At 46.9% G+C, this 24,369-nt stretch overlaps 1 protein-coding gene across 4 annotated transcripts in view; it reads left to right on the forward strand.

Annotated features, from left to right (window-relative positions):
- The first annotated feature begins 1,654 nt into the window (after positions 1–1,654).
- The window catches only part of GATA6 (GATA binding protein 6), a 32,149-nt gene continuing 9,434 nt past the window's right edge, over positions 1,655–24,369 (forward strand). The window contains exons 1-6 of one of the 4 annotated variants that reach the window (XM_041757597.1): positions 1,655–1,793; positions 3,235–4,403; positions 8,988–9,154; positions 12,672–12,797; positions 13,653–13,740; positions 13,836–13,939. In XM_041757597.1, coding sequence (XP_041613531.1) covers positions 3,278–4,403; positions 8,988–9,154; positions 12,672–12,797; positions 13,653–13,740; positions 13,836–13,939 — 1,611 coding nt within the window. In that variant the 5' untranslated portion in view covers positions 1,655–1,793; positions 3,235–3,277. The other 3 variants (XM_041757599.1, XM_041757598.1, XM_041757596.1) reach the window with 3 other exon arrangements.

Raw genomic sequence — 24,369 nt, forward strand, 5'->3', positions numbered from 1 at the left:
ACAGCTCATAATTATATTGAGAGGAAACATACTTTTAACGATGGGGGTCTCACAATCTCTCAAAATCAAATTTTACAATGCCTCTAGCTACGCCTGTTCAACTCTGCTTAGGCTCCTCTCCCTTCCCCAAGTGTAAAAACACAAAATAGAAGAAGAAGAAGAAGAAGAAGAAGAAGAAGAAGAAGAAGAAGAAGAAGAAGAAGAAGAAGAAAGACAGAAAAAGAGAGAGCCCAAATGCTTTCAGGGAGACTGACCTTTAGAAAATCATTTACTTCGATTCACCTGGGGAAAAAAAAATGTAAAAATCCATCCTCCCAAAGCAAATTCTCTGTCCGCTGCCTTCTGGGGTCACATCTGTCGGAAGAAATCTTTTTGTGAGCGAAAGGGACCGAGACATATATCACTGCTCCTGCGGCGGATGAACCTGCGGCCGCGCGCCTCGCTGCTGACAGATCCGCGCTGATAACCCCGCGACGTTCGTTTCCAGTCCCTTCGCCGGCTCGGGGCCGTATCAGTTTGTACACAGTTGTGATAAACCATTTGGAGGGAGCGAAGAAGGGGTGTGTATGTGAGGGTGGGGGGTGGGGAAGCGGTATTTCCCGCTGGGTCCAGGGAAGGTGAACCCCCTCCCTCTTTCCAACGACTTATCCGAGACTTACCTGCAGTTCTCCGGGATAAGCTCAGAGCAAACGGGGACACGAAAACTTGGAAAGCATCTCGGGGTGCGACTGGGGTGGAAGCCCGTTTCATCACGCGCACCGTCCGGGACTAGCCTTTACGTATACCACAACCCCGAATTCAGAGTTCCCAAGGGTCAGCTGGTAAGTGTCGACGTGAGCTTCCCGAAACCTCCTAGGAATTTAGTCTGTTTCTAAAAAGCCTGGCAGAGATAGGGAGTTGGGCACTGGATTTCCTTCTTTTCCATATTCTTTGGAGCCTCAGTCCCCGACGGTCACCACGACCCGAGCCCCAAGGTCTCGAGGAGAGGTCGGGGAGAGTTTAAGGTAGTTCACATACAAAGGCAGAGCAAAAAGCTCTTTTAACGTGGACGGAATAGAGGGGAAGGGCCGCGGAGTAAAGCACTTTCCCCCTCATTCTGGGGGCACATTGACCCGAAAGCTGGCGCGTCCCTCTCGCCGTGGTGGCCGCGCAGGGCTGTGCACAGCCAACTCCTCTCGTGCCGCACCCCCCCCCCGCCCCCGTAAGTGCGTGTGTAACTGGGGGCGGAGGAAAGTGCTGCGCAGCCGGATGGGTGTGGGTCGCCAGCCAGGTCGAGGGTTCCGCCACCTCCGCCCCTCCCCGTGCGTCCCGGGGCTCGGCGCCCCCTCGGTGGACTCGCCCCCACTCCCAGGAAGGTCCTCGCAGCTCGGCCCACACCCGCAGGCTGCGCGGCGCTCATTGTCTGCCCCGGCGGCGCGCTCCCCTCCCCCAGCCGCCCGAGGTCCCCTCCCCACCCTCTTTTCTCTCCTCCCCTCGCTCCCTCCTCCTCCTCCACCTCCTCCTCCTCCTCCTCTTCACCTCCAGCGCCCAGCTGCTCGCACCGCGCAGTTCCGACCCACAGCCTGGCACCCTTCGGCGAGCGCTGTTTGTTTAGGGCTCGGATGAGTCCAATCAGGAGCGCAGGCTGCAGTTTTCCGGCAGAGCAGTAAGAGGCGCCTCCTCTCTCCTTTTTATTCACCAGCAGCGCCGCGCAGACCCCGGACTCGCGCTCGCCTGCCGGCGCCCGCAGCCTCTCTCCGCGCTCGAGAGCACTCTCCGCCGCAGCCGTTCTCCATGCGCAGCGCGCGCCCGAGGTTCGGCTGCCTTCTCGCTCGCTCGGGCTCCCCTCTTTCCTCCCCTCTACCCCCTAACCCGCCGCGGGCCCCTCAGCCCCGGGCTCTCCGGCCCTCTGCGGGCCGCGGTCGGCTCGGAGGGTGTCTCCCTTCTTCTGTCGCGGCTCCCAGGTTCCCGGGACACCGCGGACCAACTTCTGCTGCCTCTTCCTCTCTCTCTAAAGCGCTTATCTGCGCGCAGCCTTATCTCCGAGTTATCTGGCGCAAAGGGGCGGGAGCCGGCAGTCAGGCGGGCAGGGAGACTTCTTTCTTGCTATCTAGACCGGGTCTGTGTGTGGGCATTAATTTTAGTATGGTTATCTCCGATGAGCCGGAGCGATCTGGAAAAGCAGCTCGGAGGAGGCCCGCCTGGCTGCATTTCGCCTCCCTTCCCCACTCCCTCCGCGTCTCCCCGTCTCTCTTCCTGCTCTCCCCTTTGGGGTGGCCTCGGCCCCGGGGCGGTCTCACGCCCCCCGCTCCCGCCTCGACCCCCGCCCCCCCGCATTTCCCCCTCCTTTTCTCAGCGCTCCGCTCCACCCCGCTACGTCCGATTCCGGAACGGCGCGGCCTTTCCGCGGCTGGGGATGACCACGGGGTGGGCGGGGGTGGCCCCGCCGGCGTGAGCGCACGCGCTGGTGGCTGCAGGCGCGAGCCGAGCCTAAGGTGTGCGGCGCCACGGGGAGGAGGGTTGGGCGCGAGACTGCGGCCCCGCGGGCGCGCAGCAGTGCCGGGGCCCGGAGGGTCAGAGCCTGCGGTCTCCGCCCCGGCGCCCCACCTTCCCTGGGCTGCAGTACACTTGAGTCTGGAGCTCGCGCTGCGTCCGGTCCAGGGCGGTCCGGGAAGCTCCGGGGAAGCCGGCGTGGGAGAACGCGGCGCTTTCGTTTTCGGGGACAGGTTGCCTTCCTTACGCTAAAGATGGTCACTCGGGCGGACCTCACACTGAGGCGACCCGGGCGGGGACTCCCGCAGGGAGGCGGGGGAAGGCAGCGCCGACGAGCACAACTAACTTTAAAAAGTTCTTTTGTGCGCATCGGCCGGGAGAGAGCCACTCTGGGGCGGAAGGACAACCTCGGCGGGTCTCCCCGTCACCCCTGGGAACCGGCGCGCGGAGATGGAGGATGCTGCGGGGGGGGGGGGGGGGCGGCCGGGCCAGGGCCCCCGGGCGGTGCAGGCCGGGCGGGGCGGATTTCCCGGGCCGGGGAGGCCCCCGCGGCGGATACCCAGGCTCCGCTCCCCTCCCCTCCCCTTCCCCGACACCCCCCACCCGCCCCGCCCCGCGCCCGGGGCCCGGGCCCGGGCCGGAGACGGGATGTCGGAGGAGTCTCATCAGCTCGAAAGGGCAGCGGGGGCGAGGTGCCGCGCGGCCTGCGCCTTTGGTAACCCTTTTTGATTTCTCCTCCCGTCCCTGCCTCCCCTCGCCCAGCCTCAGGAGCTAGGAGTCAGCTCGGAGAGGCGCCGGACCGTGGATGGCCTTGACTGACGGCGGCTGGTGCCTGCCGAAGCGCTTCGGGGCCGCCGCCGCGGACGCCGGCGACGCCGGAGCCTTTCCAGCGCGGGAGCGCTCCTCGCCGCCTTCCCCCATCTCCTCCTCCTCCTCCTGCTGCTCCCGGGCTGGGGAGCGTGGCCCCGGCGGCGCCGGCAACTGCAGGACGCCGCAGCTCGACACGGAGGCGGCGGCGGGACCCCCGGCCCGCTCGCTGCTGCTCGGCCCCTACGCCTCGCATCCCTTCGGGGCGCCCCACGGACCTTCGGCGCCCGGGGTCGCGGGCCCCGGGAGCGCCCTGTCGAGCTGGGAGGACCTGCTGCTCTTCACTGACCTCGACCAGGCCGCGACCGCCAGCAAGCTGCTGTGGTCCAGCCGCGGCGCCAAGCTGAGCCCCTTCGCGCCCGAGCAGCCCGAGGAGATGTACCAGACCCTCGCCGCCCTGTCCAGCCAGGGCCCGGCCGCTTACGACGGCGCGCCCGGCGGCTTCGTGCACTCTGCAGCCGCCGCCGCCGCCGCCGCCGCCGCGGCCAGCTCCCCGGTCTACGTGCCCACCACCCGCGTGGGCTCCATGCTGCCCGGCCTGCCGTACCTCCAGGGGGCCGGCGGCGGGCCCGCCAACCACGCGGGCGGCGCGGGCGCGCACCCCGGCTGGCCGCAAGCCTCGGCCGACAGCCCCCCGTACGGCGGCGGGGGCGGCGCGGCGGGCGGCGGGGCCGCGGGGCCCGGGGGCGCCGGCTCGGCCGCGGCGCACGTCTCGGCGCGCTTCCCCTACTCGCCCAGCCCGCCGGTGGCCAACGGCGCGGCGCGGGACCCCGGGGGCTACGCGGCGGCGGGGGGCGGGGGCGGGGGCGCGGGCGGCGCGGGCGGCGGCGGCGGCCTGGCGGCCATGGGCGGCCGCGAGCACCAGTACAGCTCGCTGTCGGCCGCGCGGCCGCTGAACGGGACGTACCACCACCACCACCACCACCACCCGAGCCCCTACTCGCCCTACGTGGGTGCACCGCTCGCCCCCGCCTGGCCCGCGGGGCCCTTCGAGACCCCGGTGCTGCACAGCCTGCAGAGCCGCGCCGGAGCGCCCCTCCCGGTGCCGCGGGGCCCCAGCGCAGGTAAGCGGAGCGCCGCAGCGGAGCGGGGGGGCCCTGTTCCTAGGGCTTTTCTCTCTGGGTGCCCTGGGAGGACGCGCGGAACTCCGGCAGGGCCGCCCAGAGCCCGCAGTCTTGGCGAGGTGCTTCTGTTTGGCGGATTGTTGTTTCGGTTCCTTTCCACGAAGGAGACTTAGTGCGCGTAGACGTGTCAGTGCCTCAGAGGGGCTCGGGGGACGTGAACAGGGAATGGGATGGGGAGGAACTGACAGGGCCTGAGACTTGTCACAGGCCCTGATTTGCCCAAGCAGAAGAATAGGACTCTGTGGGGGGGGGGGGGTCACTTTAGGAAATGTTGATTCACCCCTCCTCGAATACGGTCTCACCCAGTTCAGCTCCCCAGAGGTGAGGAGTTGTGTGTCCCTCAAGGAGAGTATTTAAGAGCTGCACAGTGGCAAAGAACCTAAGGAGCCGGTTGGCTTCCTCCTAGGTGAGAGGGAGAGTAGAGAGGCTACCCGGACTGGTCAGCCTCCTGACTATCCCGAGGGAAAGCTGGCGGAGGCCTCCTTTTGCTTGACATCAGCTGAGCAGAACTGTCTGGGGTTGCTGCTGCCCCTGCCAGGCTGTCCCCCACCCCCACCCCCCCACCCCCACCCCGCCCGGGATCCTGGAGCTCCCACATCTCTCCTTCCTCCAGAGCTCAGCTCACCGACTTCTCAGTTTTCCGGGCCACCCAGACTTTCATTCCAGTGTCTGGGGGCAACGCTGGGTGAACTGGGAAAAAAACAGTGGTCAAAATACCTGGAAGCACCCCCATTTTGAAAAACGTTTTGTGCTCAAGCAGAGGAGGTTATAATCGGTATTGTCTGGCCTGACAAGGCCCTCTTGCTTCTTTTCTCGGCAGCTGCAGCATTCTGGGTCCTTCTAGGTGTGTTCTCAGGTCTCGTACTTTGTATTTAACCTGTCTGATAACCGACAGACTCCTAAGACAACCTTTTGGGTGGGGGGTAGGTAAGACAAGGCCCTCTTGCTTCTTTTCTCGGCAGCTGCAGCATTCTGGGCCCTTCTAGGTGCGTTCTCAGGTCTCTTACTTTGTATTTAACCTGTCTGATAACCCGACAGACTCCTAAGACAACCTTTTGGGTGGGGGGTAGGGGTGTCCTTTGTTTGAGGGGAGGTGTGGGAGTCACAGAGGTGACAAAGAGGCAGGAGGCATGTCAGTCTAAATTATCCTACCTGGTGTCTTCACACTCCAGATCTGGGTTTTTCACAGAGCCTCAGTGCTCGGTTTTTGGGACAAGCCTTTTTGGGGCCCTAACTAGTAGGAGAAAGTGATGATGAATCGCCAGCCTTGTATTCAAAAGACATACTGGAAATGCCAGGGGCCCCAAAGTGAAGGATGTGTCTTGAACAGCCCTGCTGGTAACACTGGGAGGGTGCAACAGGCGTTTTGGTAACAAGTTCTTCCTTTCATTCTCTACTTCCTAAGATTCTGGTCTCAGAATTCGCTCTTTCCTCTGTGAAGCTGGCCCTGGAGACATCTTCACCATTGTGTAGAGTGGGTGTGGAGAGCCCTGCTGAGGAGAGACTTGAGAGCAGAGCAGCATAGGGACGCACGGCTGGTTCCCTGGCAGGAGCTGAGGGACTGGAAGATGAGGAATCTTCAAAGAATGGGAAGGAGGTTGGGGGTTGTGAGGATGAGGCTTTTGTCAGCCAAGAATCCAACGGGGAATCCGAAAGGGTACATGAGTTGGGTTAGGGGCGAGATCCTACAGCTCCACCTGTTTCAGGACACACCTTAGGCTGGTCTCCGTACCCCTCTTCTCCAGTCTTCTGGCATTTCACAGGACTGAGGAAGAGAATTAGTCCCAAAAGACATAATTGGAGTCTTCCGACATTTAAAGCAACTTCTTTAGTATAGAAAATCTTTTCAGGGGCCGTAAGTGTGCAATTGCAGGCGACTTACAAATTTCATTTTAAACCTAGCTTATTCTTTCACCAACTTTCAACCTTCTGGATGGGACATTGCAAAGTCAGAAAAATCTTCCATAGATCCAGCATATGTTAAAAACAACCAAAAACGGGAAGGGTTTTGGGAATACACACCTTTTGCCTAAAAGTCTTTTAAGAAAGCAGGAAGCTACTGAGAATCAGCCAGTCTGGGAGTGGGGGAGCAAAAGATCTAATTTTGCTTGTCCTCAGAGGTGTTCTCCTTCGAGGGAAACCTTGACCTCCAACCCCTCTTTCTCCTCCTAGCTTCCTAGCTAGATTTCTCCTTCTCCACTTTGGTGGTTTAAAAAAAGCGCCCCCCAAACGGACCACTGTTGAAGGCACTCCTTTGCCTTCTGTTTGGGCAGAAGGGCTAAAACCCGGGAGCACTGAGCCTTTTCAATCTACACAGTGTGGAGGACTCCAGTTACCTGCTCCATACACCTCTCCCTGATTTTGGTGGTGGATGGGTGGTAGGGAAACTTGGGGTGATTATGCTGAGTGCTTGAGTCCCCGAGACCAGCGCCCTCCTAACCTCCTGCTGAATTGTGTTCCATTCTTTGGGTCCTGGGATGGCATTCCCTGGCCGTACCCTTCTCCCTGGAGCCTCTTTTTTTTTTTTTTTTCCTAGGGGAATCCAAAGCAGTTGTGTTGGGAGACGATGATGAGTAGGTAGGGGGGAAACTGATGAACGAAAGTCCAGTGCAATCAGATTTTCTAATTGTTAAAAAAAAAAAAGTTTTTCTTATTTTAGTCCGTTGAAGGATTATAGCTGCTTGGTAAGTGGTAGGGAGAAAGTTGGGAGCTCTAAATTCGATTTAATGAAACAAACAAACTTCCTAAATTTTATTTATCCAAAGGGGCTTTTGGTTTTCAGATGACTAAAGAGATTTACCTGGAGAGTTCACACTGTCTTCTCCTGGGAACTTTTATTGTTTCCAGCCTGGGGGAAGGAGGCCAGGCATAGGGCTGGGTTCTCCAGGGAATGCCCCACTCCTCTATCGAGAGAGGGTCTCTGATAGGTAACATTTTAAAGTCAACAACTAAGACAAATACCTTGTTTAACTTCAGTGTCCTTGAAGTCCTGAGCATTTTACTGATTACCGTAGTCAATAGTGGCTTTTAGGGTGGAGAAGAATAAATCTTTGTGATGTGTTGTAAGTCGCGGTATCCCCGTGACAACTTTGAACTCCAGTTATGTAGGATGCTAGTTTCTTTTAAACTTATTTCTTGAGGAGGAAAGAGACTTGTTTTGTAGCGTAAATTGCATTAATGGACTTAGAGAGTATTCATGCCCAAAACATATTTAAATATCTTTACAAGTAGTTGATGGTAGGAACAAGCTGTACACTCCTCGGGAATGAGAAAGAACATAAAGATTTGCTGGCACACATCTTCAAATAAAGTTTTAAAATGTAACATTTATTTACTTTAAAAATTGGTTCAGAAATTCTTGGTAAAGCCACATTTGGACATTTAAGTCCTTTATAAATAACCCTAAACAAAAGGATATTTTTATTTTTTATGAAGTTTATTTTAAAAGCACTTTTTAAATTAGTAAGTACCCATCTCATTTTAGATAGTATTTATTTATTCATATTTAACAGATTTAAGTGGAAGTAATAAATATTACAACTATTTACTCTCAAGATTTTTTTCTTAATAACAGGCTTGGGTTAGTTGTAAACACCAAAAACTAACCAAAAGCAAAATGACAAACGCAATTTAGATAGATTGCCTAAACTGAAGTTCAGTGTAGGAAAGTATGAAAGCTTTGTTGAGTGTTACTAAACGATTTTAGTAATGTCCTGAATCAAGAAGATATCAACCGTTCGTAGGAATTTTGCAGATGGAAGCAGTGGAACTCAGAATATTTTAGCGTTTGCTCCTTGTGGTGTGAGAAGAAAATTTAACATTTATCTCGGTGCTTGTTAATGTTGGTGCGTTTTTCCCCCTTTAGGAGACCGGAGTCATTTTCTAATTAATGGATAAAGTGCCTAAGAACATATTTCTAATTTCACTTGTCCGTTTTTTTTTTAATTGGAGAAAAGGAAGGGTGACAGATACAGTAAATACATTAAAATAAGAATTACTTGGGATAAAAGTAATAAGGTAGCCGGCCTGTATCTCAGGTTATTTGTGGGTCTGGTTGCAGGGGTCAGTGATCAGTGTTGATATTGTATGGCTGGTTGGGGTTTGGCAGGTGGTACACTGTAATTATGATGGATTTCAGTTTTGAAACGCTTGGGATCAGCCGGAAAGGAGGGGGTCAGGGGACCCAAACCAGCTTGCCCCCAGCTCCTCTCCATTCCGAGGTCCTTGGAGACCAGGCAGATGAGATGATTCGGGCCCGGCCTCCAGCACCATCTCCTGCCACTTTTCTTGGGGTTCTCCTGGGCGCGCCCAGGGCTGCAGAAGTATTGGATACAGGCTCAGCGGATCGATAGAGACGACGGCCGGCTCCCGGCTCGGCCGCCGAGCGGGAAAGACCCGCGGGGAAGGAAGGGCGCGGGCGGAGGCGGGCGGGAGCTGGGGCCCGGGCTGCAGGGGGCCGGGGAGCCCGGGAGGGGCGGGAGCGGCGCGGCCTCACCGGGGCTCCCGTCCCCGCTCTCGCCGCAGACCTGCTGGAGGACCTGCCCGAGAGCCGAGAGTGCGTGAACTGCGGCTCCATCCAGACGCCCCTGTGGCGGCGGGACGGCACCGGCCACTACTTGTGCAACGCCTGCGGCCTCTACAGCAAGATGAACGGCCTCAGCCGGCCCCTCATCAAGCCGCAGAAGCGCGTGGTGAGTGCGAGCGCCGCCCTCCGCTGCGGCCCGGGCGCCCCGCGGGAACAGGTGCGGCGGGACCCAGCTGTGCCCTGCCCGCCCGCGAGCGCCCGAGTGCGGGCTGCCCCGACGCCCGAGGCCGCGAGCGGAGACCGCCTTCCCCGCAGTCCACCTAGGGCAGGGTGTCTGTCAGCGCGGGACGAGCAACGTGTAGGGAGCTGCCTTTTTTTTTTTTTTTTTTTTTTTTTTTTTTTAAAACAAGTCTGTGTTTATATGTCTCTGGATGTACTTCCAAATGCACTAGAATCATTCTGGAAGGAGACACAAGAAATTAGTAATGACGGTAACCCCTGGGGAGAAAAAACTGAGTATACCGAAACCAGGTCAGATGAAGGAAGGAGACGTTTTTCACCATGTACTGTTTGGTCTGGTTTGGATTTTATTTTTGAGACTCGAACCCCCTCCCTCTCGCCTTACAGTATCACAACCACAAACCCACACTCCCATTCCCCTACACCCTCATTCAGGGTTCCTTTGATTCTGTTCCTTATACTTTTGGATCCCTTTTACCTCTCCTCCTGGGAATGAGACAGTAGCCCCAAATTCCATCCATCTTTTGGATTGTCTTTGAGTTTGATCAAAATTTACTCTAACCTTTGTTATTTTGGAATCTAGCTGTTCAGAAAACTACACAGCACTTGAGGGGGAAAAAAAATGCAGTCTTATGTGCTTCCCAAGTTGGGGATTTTCACCAATCCAGACACATTTTTAAATGTATTTTATGTGTTTTGAATTATGGGAATTCTGATTTTTTTCAGGAATAAATCTCTTCAGAGTTAGGTGTGGTTTTAGGAGAGGGCATTTACTGCTGTAGTGATTAGAGAAAATAAATGAAAGTGTTCACAGGCCCCACTGTAGGGCTAACATTTGTTTAACCAAGCACTCATACTCTTTAATACCTTTTAAAGTAAAATATTTTACAGTGAGATGCCAGACATCTTAAGTATCCAAGTAATTTATTTAATTGTTATACTGTAATTAGCAGGAACAAATGCTACACATGTTGTTTGTGTTAAATAGATTAGGGTGAAATTGCATCACAATGGAAGTCTGACACCTTAAAGAGAAGCAATTAGTTTTATGGTTGTTTTGTTTTTAATGCATTTAAAATAAAGTGGCTGAGGTTAATTTAATGTGAGTATGTGCCTTAAACTTGTTACAACCTCCTGCCGCTTGAAATTGTCTTCAGAGGGCATCCTTAACTTCAGCATCTGACTCCCTATGGTTTTCATTTCTTATGCATCATATTAAAAAAGTAGTGGCTAGAAACTATCCCAAGAAGTTTGTCGTTTTGGTGTGTCAACAGTGAAACTGATTTTTTTTTTTTTTTTTTTGGAAAGGTACATTGAGCTGAATACTAGCTGAGTTCAGCAAGATAACCTTTTCTTGAGATTGAGGGAAAAACTGGTAGAAGAGTAGCTGATTAAGTTCTAGTTGCATTCTAAATTTGATCTAGTAACATCCATTATTTAGATAGTGCCATTTGTTTTTGTGCACTTACCAGTAAAAATAACTTAACAGAAAAGAGTTTTTGACATCTTCAATTTGTTGGTTTCCCTTCTGTGTGGCAGGTGTCTTGGCCATGACCAAGGTCAGCCATTGTGCTTTGTAAATGGGTTATAAATGATACCAATTGAAGGGTGTGTTCATCAATTAGTTCTTGTGGGCTTCTTATTTATGGTTTTGATGGATCTAGCTTAGTTCTCAGGATGTTGAACCCAAGTTTGTTTAGCTAGAAGTCCAGAACCAATCACTGTGAATTTGAACTTGTAATATATTGCAAAATAAGAGATTTATGGTGTAACTTGAATTCCTTGTCAGTGATGAATATAACTGAGATCACTTGTTACAAGGAACTTTTATAACCCATTCACCTTCATTTCACATGTTTATGGAGACTGGCTTCACTTATGATTTGCAGTTGACGGTCATAAAGTTCTTTGTTATAATGGTAAATTCTGATAACAAGTTTACTTCACATTGGCTTCAAATTCCACTGGAAACTGTCATAAATGACCTGTTTATAAAATGAACCTTCTTGTCCCTAGTTTACTGATTTCACGTTTATGAAGAAAAAGGAGTGCTCTCCTAGGAAATTATTTTAAAAGAAAGAAACAAATCTCGACATGCAAAAAGTTTTGTTTTTTTGTCATTTTAACAAAACAGTTCCACAGATGGTTTGCCTGTCAGCCATGCATGTTCATTTCAACCAAAAGTCAAATCGATTTTTCTTAGCATTGACTTCTTAAAAATGTTGTAGGGCTAAGGGTTTGCCAGTGTCTGCTTGTTTTTATGACTTGTCTGTAAAGAATAATGCTACAGTCATCAATAGGATGTGAATTGTAAATGCAAAATTCAATTTTATCTTTTAAATATGTCAGCAAAGGATTTGGTAAATCTGTCCTTTAACCTGTGAATATTCAACACACCCCCAGTTCGTATTTTTGTTGTACAAGACTATTCTTTTCTGAAATTAATTGGTGTAGCTAACTTACCAAATTCTGTTGAAAAAATTTTCGACTTATTTTGGTCCTTGGGTTTTTCCCTCACAGCTTCTTTACTGAAGTCGTAATACTGTTTTAGTTGCCTCTTTAGGTAATTTAAAAACAAATATAGATTTTGGCCTTTTGGAGAGAAACTTGTACTAGCTTAAACTCTTCTTTATCACTCACACATAATTTAGATGAGATAAATTCCCTCTTAAGGATGTTATGGGCATAAAGGTCACATGGAAATCGGAATGACAGTGCCTTTTCTAATATCATTTAAATCTTTGTATGAACAGAAGTTGAATACTGTACTGATAAGACAAAGAAAATATATCCCTGTCACCGTAAATAAGACTGCCAGCATTAAAACAGTGCCACAAAATTTGCTTATACTTTGTAAAAAGAATAATACGAAAACTTAGAGGCAGCGGGCAACCTTGCAAATTATGATATGTATTACAATATATTTCTTTATAAAAATTTTGTACATTTTACAAGATCTGTTTCTTTATCTATACCTGTCAGTCTGTCTATCTACCTGGCTGCCTGCCTTTCTAAAGTTTTTGGGTTATTCCTCTGCACATATCTGAGAAATAGACTTGATTACAAATGACAAGTGGAGACCACCCAAAGCCATTTAGGACACTGGCAGGCAGTTTGTGATTGTGTTTCATGACTCTTATAATTCAGACCTGAAAACAGTGGGCACAGTTATTGGCCAACATTGTCCCGGTTATTCTATACGCTGGGAGAATATCCTGGAGCAAACCAAACAATGTGGGATGGAGCACCCTACATAAAATTCCAGTTTCTTGGTTCAAGAAGTTCAGTCTAATCAGACTTTAATTTTTTCCCTATATTTTAAAATTATTGTAAATAAAAGATCCATGCTTGTTGATGACAGGGAAATGATACGTTGATGTATGTGGCATATACATAAAGTCATTTATATCTGTACACTTTCTTCTGCTACTTTTTATTTTTAGCCTTCCTCCCGGCGGCTTGGATTGTCTTGTGCCAACTGTCACACCACGACCACCACTTTGTGGCGCAGAAATGCGGAGGGTGAACCTGTGTGCAATGCTTGTGGACTCTACATGAAACTCCATGGGGTGCGCCACGTATTTTGCTCATGTGTATACGTGTTTAGAATCTTATTTGTACATAGTTTCAGTTAAAAAAAAAAATCAGCCAAGGAGAGGGGATAAAAGTGAAGAATCTGATTTCCTATATGCACGTTCCTGAATTTAGGATGTTATTAATTATAAACCATTATCTTACATATCAGTAAGAAACAAAGAAATGCTGCCAGTTAAACTGTCACACATCCATTTTAAGACATCTCAGTTTTAGAAATGCTAAAATGTGAAAAATGTGCATTTTAGAATCAATAACATAGTAGTAACTTAAAAATATATATATACTCGAAGAAAAAAAAGCATGGCACCAACCAGAAATGCATAACTAGTTTATACCTTAACTTTAAAATTTTTGATGCAATCAAGTACATTTATGTAAAGGAGCAATAATATATTTGATAGTTATAGTTAGCAACACTGTCCTTCATTTGGAGGAAACCATGAAATATTATAAACACATCAATCTTCAAAAGGAAATTAACCTTGTATGTGTAGGAGGAAGAGAATACACAATCTCTTTGCAATAAAAATATGTACCTAGTGGTTTTACTCTGTGATTGAAGTTGTTTAAAACAATAAACAGTAAGTTGAAGGAATAAATTTTCCTTGACAAGTCACCTCATTTTCTCTGAAGGAATCTGCATTTGCTGGGGAAAGTATAGTCTTTGTACAGGTTGGGATCTATTGAGTATGTATAAAAATTGACTGAAATTTATGCCAACTTCTTTTAAATGAGGGCTTTCAGTTCTGATGTTGAGTCTTTAAAGTTGAGTTTTTCTTCAGTATATTATTTATTCAACTTCAGGCCTGTTTGAAAATTTTTTTTAGGTGCCTCGACCGCTTGCTATGAAAAAAGAGGGAATTCAAACCAGGAAAAGAAAACCTAAGAACATAAATAAGTCAAAGGCTTGCTCTGGTAAATACAATAAAATGCTATTTGATTGTAAAGTATTGGCCAACTGTAACGGTCGAGTATGTGTGTATTTATGAGGTTAATTTTGACTGTTGCAGGTAGTAGCAATAATTCTGTTCCTATGACTCCAACTTCCACCTCTTCTAACTCAGATGACTGCAGCAAAAATACTTCCCCTACAACACAACCAACAGCCTCAGGGGTAAGTGTTAAAGCAGTATAGACGCTTTCTAAGCTAGTGGGTTGCTCTCTAGTATATTATCACAAGTTTTATCTTATCTGGTAGTACAATAATCTAAACCAACAGTTCAGTTTAGTTAGCTGATACCTAGGAATAGTTTTTAGAGGAGATTACATTTGAATGTCAACAAAATGACAAACCTAAGTACTTTACAAACCTCTTAATTAAGATCTATATCATTTTTTATGGTTAAATGAACCCAAGTAAAAGCAAGGAGTTTTGGTGTGAAGTGCTTGAAGTTGTTTTATTTCCAGGTTTCTGTCTTTAGCTGCTTGTATAGATGTATTTCTGATGTAGATCAAGAACACTGTGAACTCAGGTTTTATATATCTCGGTGTCCATGGCATTTAAATTTGCTTATCGTAGCGACTCCATCTTTTTGCCTTTCTTCTCTTCCTTTTTTTTTTTTTTTTTAAATCATTTCAAAAAGCAAAACTCATCATAATGTGTTCTGTGCTGCTGTAGTCACTGATCTTACCCACTGGCCTTCTGCTTGGGGGGGGGGCCCTTGCCTTCTAAGGTACCTTCATTGTACCTTGGCTTATTTCAGCCTTGCCACAAGCCTGGGAGCAATTTGGCTTTTGAGTAATTCACACCCCTAAGGATAGGGATGCCGGGGCTTGGTGAAGATCACAGTTTCTGTAAAGGTGTGATTGAAACCCAGTTTTCCTTGAGTGTTGAGCACATTCCACTGTAAATTTGTTTTCCAAATTTACCGGGAATGCTCTTTTAATGATCAGGCCTTACCCTAGACCTCAGTGTGATCCGGGGCGAGATCTGGGCCGCAGGACTTTTTTTTTTTTAAGGATTATGCTGAGACTGGTTTAAGTCAAAACACCAGCATTAAAATCCCTATTTACTTAGTAATTGTTTTTTACATTTAGCTTTGCCCTGTTTGGGGTACTTTGAAATGCTACAGATTCCTGGGCCCCACCCTGGATTTTCTGAGTCAGAGTCTCTGGGGGTGGGGCTTGGAAGGCTGTGTTTTTGCATAAGCGCCCCAGGTGAAATTGAAACTGTTGCCCTCGAGGTGTCTTTAACCTGGGTTCAGGAACCACAGAGCCGGTTTCTTTTCATTGTATTTTGAATGGCTTAAACAAGCAAAAGGGAAACATTAAAAAATTTTAAGTTTGATATTTCTGTCTTTCCTCCATCCCAAATTCTTTTGGCTTTTTCTTTTGCTTTAATGATGCAAGATGTATGTTCAGTTTCACAAGGCAAAAAGCCTTTCCGTCATTTTCATTTGTTGCAGATAAGGTGTTAAAGAAGGCTTCTAGCGTTTTTAAAGGTGGACTCTGTAAGATTTTTTTTTGTTTATTTATTTATCTTTTACCAAAGGGTTAGTTGTGATTTCAAGAGTCTAAAGTGGTTACTTGTGTGAGAATGAAAAGATAAAGATTATTTTTAAAATATTCTTTATGTCCTCAGTCCTCAGCAGCACTTAGGTAGTAGCTAAATGAGGCAGGTAGTAGCTAAACGCGCTGGTTTTGAAAGCACTGGGGGAGCTGTCAGGTTTTTTGGCTTTGGTGTTGGTCTCTTGTAGCTGAAATGATCACTGCCGGCTTTGGGTCACTTTTGTTTGTTAAGGCCGGCTTAAGCCTGGAAAAGGCCAAATCTGAATGATAAATGGCACAGAAATACAAGTATTTGCCCAACAATGGACTTGGGGGACTCGGGGTTTGTTTTGCTTTCATGGTTTTGTGCTGTGAAATTTCAGAACTGGCTATTTGTGAATCTGATCGGTTGTCCTCACCGGACAGGCTCTGGGGAGAAAGTCGGGGAGGGGTCTGGCTCTGGCCTGCCTGGAATAGGGGGTCTCAGGAGCTGTGCTGGCCATCTTCCGCCTGCTTTGGGGGCACCTCCTACCCGGGGCCTCGCATGCTGGAGGCAGCTGGCCGGCCCTCACCCCTCGAAGGAACTCTGTCCTGCGCTGGAGGCCGGGAGGCAGGGCGAGCAGGACTTTGGAGGTTGGTGGAGTCTGAGAGCAGTTCCAGGCGAGGTCTTGGGCTATAAACCCCCAGCACTCCTTAGCCCAAGCAGCAGCCTGCGTGGGAGCCGGCAGTGTGAGCTGCCGACCAGGCAGGGTTTGTGTATGAGTGAGTGTGTGAGCCTGCAGAGCCCCAGCGGCCTCAAAGGCTTCCCAACACCTTTTCCCAGGGCAGGGGGCACAGACTGCCTGCCTTCTCCCTACATACAGGGACCCACTCTCTCTGGCCTGGGTTCCACAGGCACCTGGGCTTTGGGGGTTCCCTGGTCCGCTAGCCCACCACACACGTCTCTAGCAGCCTCTATGTGACATGGCTGTGGTGGGGAACCAGGCCGACAGGACAGAAGCCCATCTGCTGGCTGCCTTTGGAAAGTGTCCCCTCCCAGAATAATTGTAGACCCTAATGGTCTCCCCAGGTGACCGCCTACGGAGGAGTGCCCGTGTGTGTGCCCCGTGGTCCCTGAGTACCTTCATGGCCTTCTCTGGGTGGAGACCTTTTTGGTGTGTGCCCTGAGGAGCCTTGAGGAGGGCCTTGGGGGGCGGAGGGCAGGGAGCTCCCTGAGCCACTGGGGGAAGCACTTGAAAAAGGTGGCTGTGCCGACAAGATGTGTCCTTTTTCCCATTTTGGTCAGTTTATGATGTTGGAGGGCAGCTGGTGTTGTGCCAGGATGATTACAGGATTTGGGGAGGTGCTGTAGGTGAAGAAAATGTTGCATCCGCCCGGCAAGGTTGCGCCTGGTATGCAGTACGCAGCACCCTGGTTGGCTCACCCTGGTTAAGCCTCCTTTGATGTCCCGCTGATCTCCAGTGTGGCCCGATGGTTGACGTGGTGGAAATGAGTAGTTCAGGGTTATTTCACTTTAAGAGGGTCAGCCGAGCTACAAAACAGTCATCTCAGGCATACTCCCAGTGGAAGAGCGGAACTGGGGGGGAGGCCACATGGTGTAAGTGGCAACATAGCTGCTTTTCCCATCTTTCCTTAATGGTTGTAATAGTAAGGAAGTCAGATTGTTGCAGTGGTCCACAGCACACCTGCTGTTCCTTTTTAATCCCACCACCCTCAGAAAAGCAGTGTAGGAGATGATCAGTAGGCGTTCCCAGCAGGCTTCTTTTAAATCCTTCTGTTCTTTCCCTCTCCTGTTGGTGGGGTGGGGGTGGGGGGGCAACAGGTTCCCATGGCTGGTTCCTGAGCTAGCCTGGCAGGACCTGAACGTTCTGGAGGGAGGGTAGTTTTCTGCTGCTGAGAGCAAGGGCTCTAGGGCTCCCTCCTGGGCAGCAGTAAGGTGCGGGCAGGATTCCTAGCATGCAGCATTTGGCATTCTTCCTTGACAAGTGTCTCAGGGCCACAGAAATCATTTTTGTGGTGCTCTGAGGCCTTATGTCTTCCCTTATTTGTCATGAAGCTACAATGTCTTAGCTTTATGTATTTGTTGCTATTTGTGTTTTAACTTAGATCTCTTGGAAAAAAGAAGACATTCTTTCTAATGGTCATCATCAGGTTGCTGACTCAGCTACCTGATGACTCAGTTTCTCTGTAGGTTTTCTGTGTGGTGTGTTATGTGTCAGAGACAGGGAGGGCAGTGTGCAGTGTGTTTCCTCTCTGAGATTGGGAAGGCTGACTGCTCTGCAGCCTAGTATTAAAATAGCCCCTGGCTTGTTCTTTTTGAATTTTTGTGATTAAGAAATATGTCACACTTACATTTTGATAGACAGTTGATTATTTTTTGTGCCTTTTGAACTTAAAGATGCATTTTCCAAGAAAAGTCTTATGTACTAAAATTTTCTCTCGTGTAGGTTTACTGAAAAATATGTATTTAGTTGACTTGAATATATAACAGATTTTCTTTAGCGTTTATATTCTTGGTGGATGGTGAGAATATTTAAATCTTTCATTGAATTCCATTTATTGACTAAATCACACTAGGTTTTTTTTTGTTATTATTTAGAAGGGTAATATGGGAACAGTGTTCCCATAAATAAGATTTATTTTTTCCAAATAAGATTTAATAATTTCTAAATATTCTTACCCTTCCTATGACTTGTAACTAAAAATTAGTAAAACTGGAGAAATCTTTACATATATAAAAATATAATAGATGTGTATATATGTGTGCATATTATACATCATATATGCTCATTATTATCCATACACTTCATACATCGTATATATAAGCTTATGTTTTATAGCTCAGTCCCCAAATTTTATAGATAAAAGGCATTTCTCTTATTTTTCCTTTGTGGCAGGAAGGATTAATTTGGGGATGAAAATAGCGGTGAGATTTAATGTCTTGAGAATAAGATACCACTGAACATATTGCCTGCCTAAAAGTAGTTCTATAAATAATTACTTTTAAAAATTAAAAGCCACTTAAGTTTATATTAAAACTGCAAATATAATGTTGAAGTCATCATAAAACATAAAATGTTGGAGATGAACTCTAGCAGACTAATCCTGGCTTTATAGTCGTTGTTCCATTTAAAAAGTATTGTGCTCTGAGAGGCCCTGTTTACCATTGAATGAAACAAGGTACCTGACCTCGAATTGTTTATAATGTGGTGGTAGTGGTAGGGACCACACTGCTGGTCAGGTGTGGAAGTGCCTTAAATGAGCTACGGGGTAGGGTAGAAGTTGAAAGGAGGGAGTGGTTAATTCTGACCTCAGAGTTGGAAGTGGCTTCACAGAGTACATTTGAATCAGTGGGATAGGATTTTTGCAGGGCAAGGAAAGCACCAGGATGACATCCTCCAGAAAGAAGAGCATGGGCAACTGTGATGCTTTGAGGACATAGCTTTAGTGTTCAGTGTTGCTGGAGCATAGAGTGTGGAGCCAAAGGTAGGAAGTGAGACTGGTGAAGTAAGTGGAAGGTACATTTTTGAAACTGGTTCACATCAATATAAAGTCAGCCTTAAGTGGGGTCCAGTTGTCTTCATTTCTAAATGATGGACTTTCTCTAACCCCCATCTGTGTTGACAAATGTGTTTCTTTTTCCATGCTAGAATACAACAATTAAAGCACTTTTAAAAAATTTTATTTATTTGAGAGAGCAAGAGAGAGAGCTCACAGTACACACAAGACAGTACACGAGCTGGGGTGTGGAGTGAAGAGGGAGAGGGAGAAGCATACTCCCCACTGAACAGGGAACCTGATGCAGGGCTCAATCCTGAGACTCCAGGATCTTGACCTAAGCCGAAGACAGATGCTTAACAGACTGAGCCACCCAGGCTCCCCAATTAAAACATTCTTAAGGGAGTATTTTGATAATTGATGTAAACAAATACTGGCATGCTCCTGCTTGTACATTTTATAAGCAGGGTTTCCCCTCATCATTAGTAAGGAAAAGACTCCCTCGGAGCTGGTGACATGCACTGGCCTCATGGCACTATGATGTAGGCCTGGGCTCTGGTTTCTCTATCCCCAGGGCTTCTCAGGGCAGGATGGTTTGGGGTGGCCTGCTGAATTTTCTGAATGGAGACATATTGGGCATGGTGTGTTGGAGATAGGAAATCTTTCTGTACCTTTTGTGGTTCATTGCTGGTAATAGACAACTGCCACGAAGAGAGATTTTATGCTTAAGATTTGATGCTGGCTGATTCTGCCCCTTTGGCTGAGGGGTGGGGGCGCTTACCTGCTGATTGGTCATTTTGATACAAAGTAGGTATCTTCATTCTTGCCTTATTTATTCTTCTGGGATGCTCTGGGCCTAGATAGAGCTGTTTCCCAACTGTAGTCACTCCTTGGTAGTAACTTCATTCAAAAACCTTGTCAGAAGAAATACTTCCTCTGAGCTGCATGGTGCTAAATCTTGGGGCTCCAAGTGGTTTGAAGGAATAAATGCGCACTTTAGTGCTTGTGGCCACAGCAGCGACTGGGGACTGATACTTGTTAGGGTATCTGTGGGTCCTCAGATGGCCTTCTGAAGAAAGTTTAGGTGCTTTGTAGGTTAATATTTAAAGTTCTTTTTATAGGTTTTATGTGCTAATATTTGCATCCTATGCTGAAAAACGGAAAACACCACTTTAGTCACGTAGCTTATTACTTTTTTTTTTTCTAAGATTTCATTTTTTTTATTCATGACAGACACAGAGAGGCAGAGATAGGCAGAGGGAGAAGCAGGCTCCCTGTGGGGAACCTGATACAGAACTCCATCCCAGGATCCTGGGGTCACGCCCTGAGCCAAAGGTAGATGCTTAACCGCTGAGCTACCCAGGTGCCCCAGCTTATTCTTCTTTATTAGCAAATTTATACTCCACTGTCTTTTTTTCTCCAAGGGATTAGATCATACTGGATTTACTAAGGCATTGTGATTGGTCACAAAATAATAATTCCTGTTATTAACTACTACTACCATAATTAAGTAGCTGAAAGGTACATTCATGAAGGACTCATATACAATGAGTTATTTTCACTCAGAGGAACTTGATTCTGCAGAGCGGTTCTGATTCATATGAGACTCCTGGAGAGGGTCAAAAAATTACCGCTCATCTCTTAAGTTGAATATTTTATGAGAGCCTTTAGGTTGCAGGAGAGCAGGGCATTAGTGTTAGTCTTGCATTTTATCATTGTCCTCTTGCTTTTGAGAATAATTCTCCCTTTTCTGTATTTATTATTTACAAGATACTGGACATAGAAAAGCAGAAGCCTGCTTCTATCAAGTACTTTATGTATTTTGTGTACATTTTCTCTTTTATTCATAATTATCAATCTACCTATGTTTTATTTCCATTTTTGATTTAGGGGGGCAGTGAGACTCAAACAAAGTAATATGCCCAAGGTTATGTATGTGTTTTTTTTTAAAGATTTATTCAAGATTATGTATGTATTAAGAATCAGGATTTAGACCCAAGTCTAGCAGTCAGTTGTTACCTGTGGCATGCTAGAGTTTTTTTAAAACCTTTTATTTTTCAAAATTTCAATTAATTAACATTTCAGTAAGGCATAGATTAAGACATGATAAATGTGATATTGAAATCTTCAGAAAGAAAAGTATTTTCTGAAAGAAATCTAATTTTCATTAGTAATTTGAGCATCAAAAAAAGTCCTGCAGAAACAGGTGGGAAAATTATGCCAGAGAAGTGATTTGCTTATAACCAAATATATAAGGCAATATTTGTAATTTTGTACAAATTTTCATGTATTTCTAATAAAATGTGTTACAGTGCTAAGACTATGTCAATTGGATAATAAAAGAATAACACATAGTGAAATTGGCTGTGGTTGGTGTACCTAAGGTAATTATTAAAAGGCAGTACTTACATCCTTCAAATGATGTGATTTCTGATAAGTGCTAAATTAGTTGGAATTGTTCAGAATGTTCAAATTGCCTCCGGTTTTTATGAAATCATTGAAAAAGCATTTAATAGGCAAGTGTCCATTACCCCGCCCCCCCCCCCCCCCCCCCCCAGAGTATATAGGCCACGATGCTCTTTTCTAAATGAATAAAAAGAGAGTTAGAAAGTCATCAGTCTCCCACAGCGGTCTGTGAGAGTGCTGCAGTTAGGTTTTATAATTGCCTCATTTATAAGCCAGGATCCAGAGTGACTCCCTAAGGTCACAAAACCAGCCGGTGTTGAAGCCGGGACTGGAACCGATGTCTCCTGCCTCTCTCAGTTCCAGGGCAGTTACCACTCCCAGGGAGCTGACCAATCATCATAGTTATTAATATCCCACTTGCCACTCGCTGCAAGCCATGAACGTAAATATTTTGTTGGCATTTTATCTTCACGCTCCCTATGTGCCAGGCTCCCTTTCTTCTTTCAGTTCCTTCTTAATAACTCACGTTCCTGTCTGACCACACTGGCCTTTGCTGAGAAAGTCACACGCCAACCTGGCAAGGAACATGGAAGCATGTGGAGTTTGCATACTTTCATTTTGATCTCAAGGCCTTTTCTAGACTTCCCGTTTTTTTGTCTTGTATGTGTGTGTTTGTGCGTGCGTGCCTGTGTGTTATGGGGAGGATAGTAAGGAGAAATAGTTAGAAATGCATTGCACTACAGTAATACCCAATGCCTTTATGTGTGTGTGTGTGTGTGTGTGTGTATAGAGGTCAGCACAAGTATATCATTCTTTAAATAGTTTATAATATGTAAGTCCACCCAATTTATCACAGGACTGTGGCTTATTTAATAAGTGACTCATTATCACAATCTGAAAGCCAGAATGCTAGGTAAAGAAGAAGTGTGGGTAGAATGTCGTGTGCCTTCTCACGGCCTCGGGTTGGGCGGCTTCATCTTAGAACACAACGTTTCTCTGTAGATTACAGATTCTTTGTAGTCTCCCCCCAACCCCCCCCCCACCCTGCCCTGCCTCTGTAAGAATATACAAATTGTCACAAAACATGAAATAATGTTACGGGAAACATGGCCAAATTTAAGAAATCTGGCTTAGAATGCTCTGAAATGTTATTGCTAAATGAATCTTCGAAGAAAATGAATTCCTTTACTGGAACGAAAGTAATTTATTATGCATTTCATGGGTGTCTGCCAAAAGAGTTACTAGCAATATGAAGATCTAATGGATATGAATTCAATACAATCTGTTAGCTTTGTTCATGTTGAGAGCTACCTGTTATTTTTTTTCCTGAAATTTTAATAATTTTAAAAAGCATCTCCAAAGACAGGTGTTGGCATGTGCGATCATTCATAATTCAGTAACCTAGTGCACCAGACCCAGCACTTGGAATCTGTGGGAATGAGCACAACCAAATTATTTTATTGACTTCGGATTTTAAGAAAGACTTGAACAAATAAACGACAAGTATTGATCTCAGTGTCCTGTTGGAGTCTTGCGAGTAAATAGTTCCAAGTCAATATCTGATGATGTTTAAATTTACTTGCTGTGCTGCTGTTTTCGTTGTTAACATGGCCTGGTTTCACTAGAGCCGGGGTGCACACTCTGGAATCATATTTTTTATCTTATTAAGGGACACATATTTTTAATTTAAAGCTCTGATTAAGCTTATTCGCTTGATTCATGGTGAAGCCTTGGTATGGTCTGAAGTTTATTTCTGGGGGTTCACAGATTAGCAGCTGGAAGGAAACAGATTCAGGCAGCCAGACACTAGCTCCAGCTCTATGTGTGACTCTAGTTAGCTGCCAAGGTTTTGTAAAGCCTCTGTTTTCCTCCTACTAAAAGAGAAAAGTAATTCCTACCATCTGGTCCTTAAGAGCATTGTGTAGCATAAGTGGGAGATGCCTGCAGACCTCTTTGAAGCTCAAGGAGAACAGCACTATTTAAATATAATCTTGGAAGTTAATAGTGCTGTGCTTTATTCACATGGCATTTCCCACCCCCCCTCCCCATTCCAAGAAATTAGAAATAAATCCTTACTTTCCTGGTGGGGGGAAATGAAGAGATGTAGAGCTATTGCATTAACAAAGTAACCATGGGTAGGTTTTTTTTTGTGTTTTGTGTGTGTGTGTGTGTGTTTGTTTTTTAAAGATTTTATATATTTGAGAAAGGGAGAGCATGTGTGTGGGGTTGGGGGATGGCAGAGGGAGAAGCAGATGCCTCAGTGAGTAGGGAGCCCAATGTGTATAGCTTGATCCCAGGACCCCGAGATTGCGACCTGAGCCAAAAGCAGATGTTTAACTGACTGAGCCACCTAGGTACCCCCAAAGTAACCATGTTTTAAATATTTTTATTTTTCTGATAGCCACAATTTTTCACTCCTTGTGACACTTAGTACTTTCATAATGCTTTCTTGTAAATGTTGCTTGGTTCCAGATCATGGTCTGCTTTCTCTGAGATGGTGAGATTAAGTTATCCATCTGAAAGTTTTGTTATAAAAGATCATAATTCACCAAGTTTTAAATCTTTCCTTGGGATCCTTTACCACTTTGACTAGAATAGAGCCATCCATTTTAATTTATTTTAGAAGATAAACTTTTTCTTTAGAATACCAGTGACTTCAGTTTGTGGGGCAAATACTCCCCCATGCCATTTTTAAAAATTTGTTTTCATTTCATTTGTTTTTATTGAAGTTCAGTTTGCCAACACATAGTATAACACCCAGTGCTCATCCCGCCACCATTTATGTTTGTAATCAGCATTTTTAAAAGAAGATTTTATTTATTTGAGAGAGAAAGTGTAGAGACAGAGAGGGCATGAGCACTAGCAGGGGGTAGGGCAGAGGGAGAGGGGGAAACAGACTCCCCTGCTAGGCAGGAAGACCTATGTGGGGCTCGATCCCAGAACCCTAGGATTATGACCTGAGCTGAAGGCAGACGTTTAACCCACTGAGCCACCCAGGTGCCCCTGTAATCAGCATTTTACTGTTAGTCCAAGGGCACTTAAACTTCAGGCTGTGGCTTTCTTCACTGTGACAAACCTGCTATTTGAATGTGTACAGATGTATAAAACAATCTGCTCCTTTGCCCAGGGTAGATCGTGTGCATAGAATTGCTC

This window comes from Vulpes lagopus, chromosome 1 (genome assembly GCF_018345385.1).
Source record: "Vulpes lagopus strain Blue_001 chromosome 1, ASM1834538v1, whole genome shotgun sequence".
NCBI classification, from domain to species: Eukaryota; Metazoa; Chordata; class Mammalia; order Carnivora; family Canidae; genus Vulpes; species Vulpes lagopus.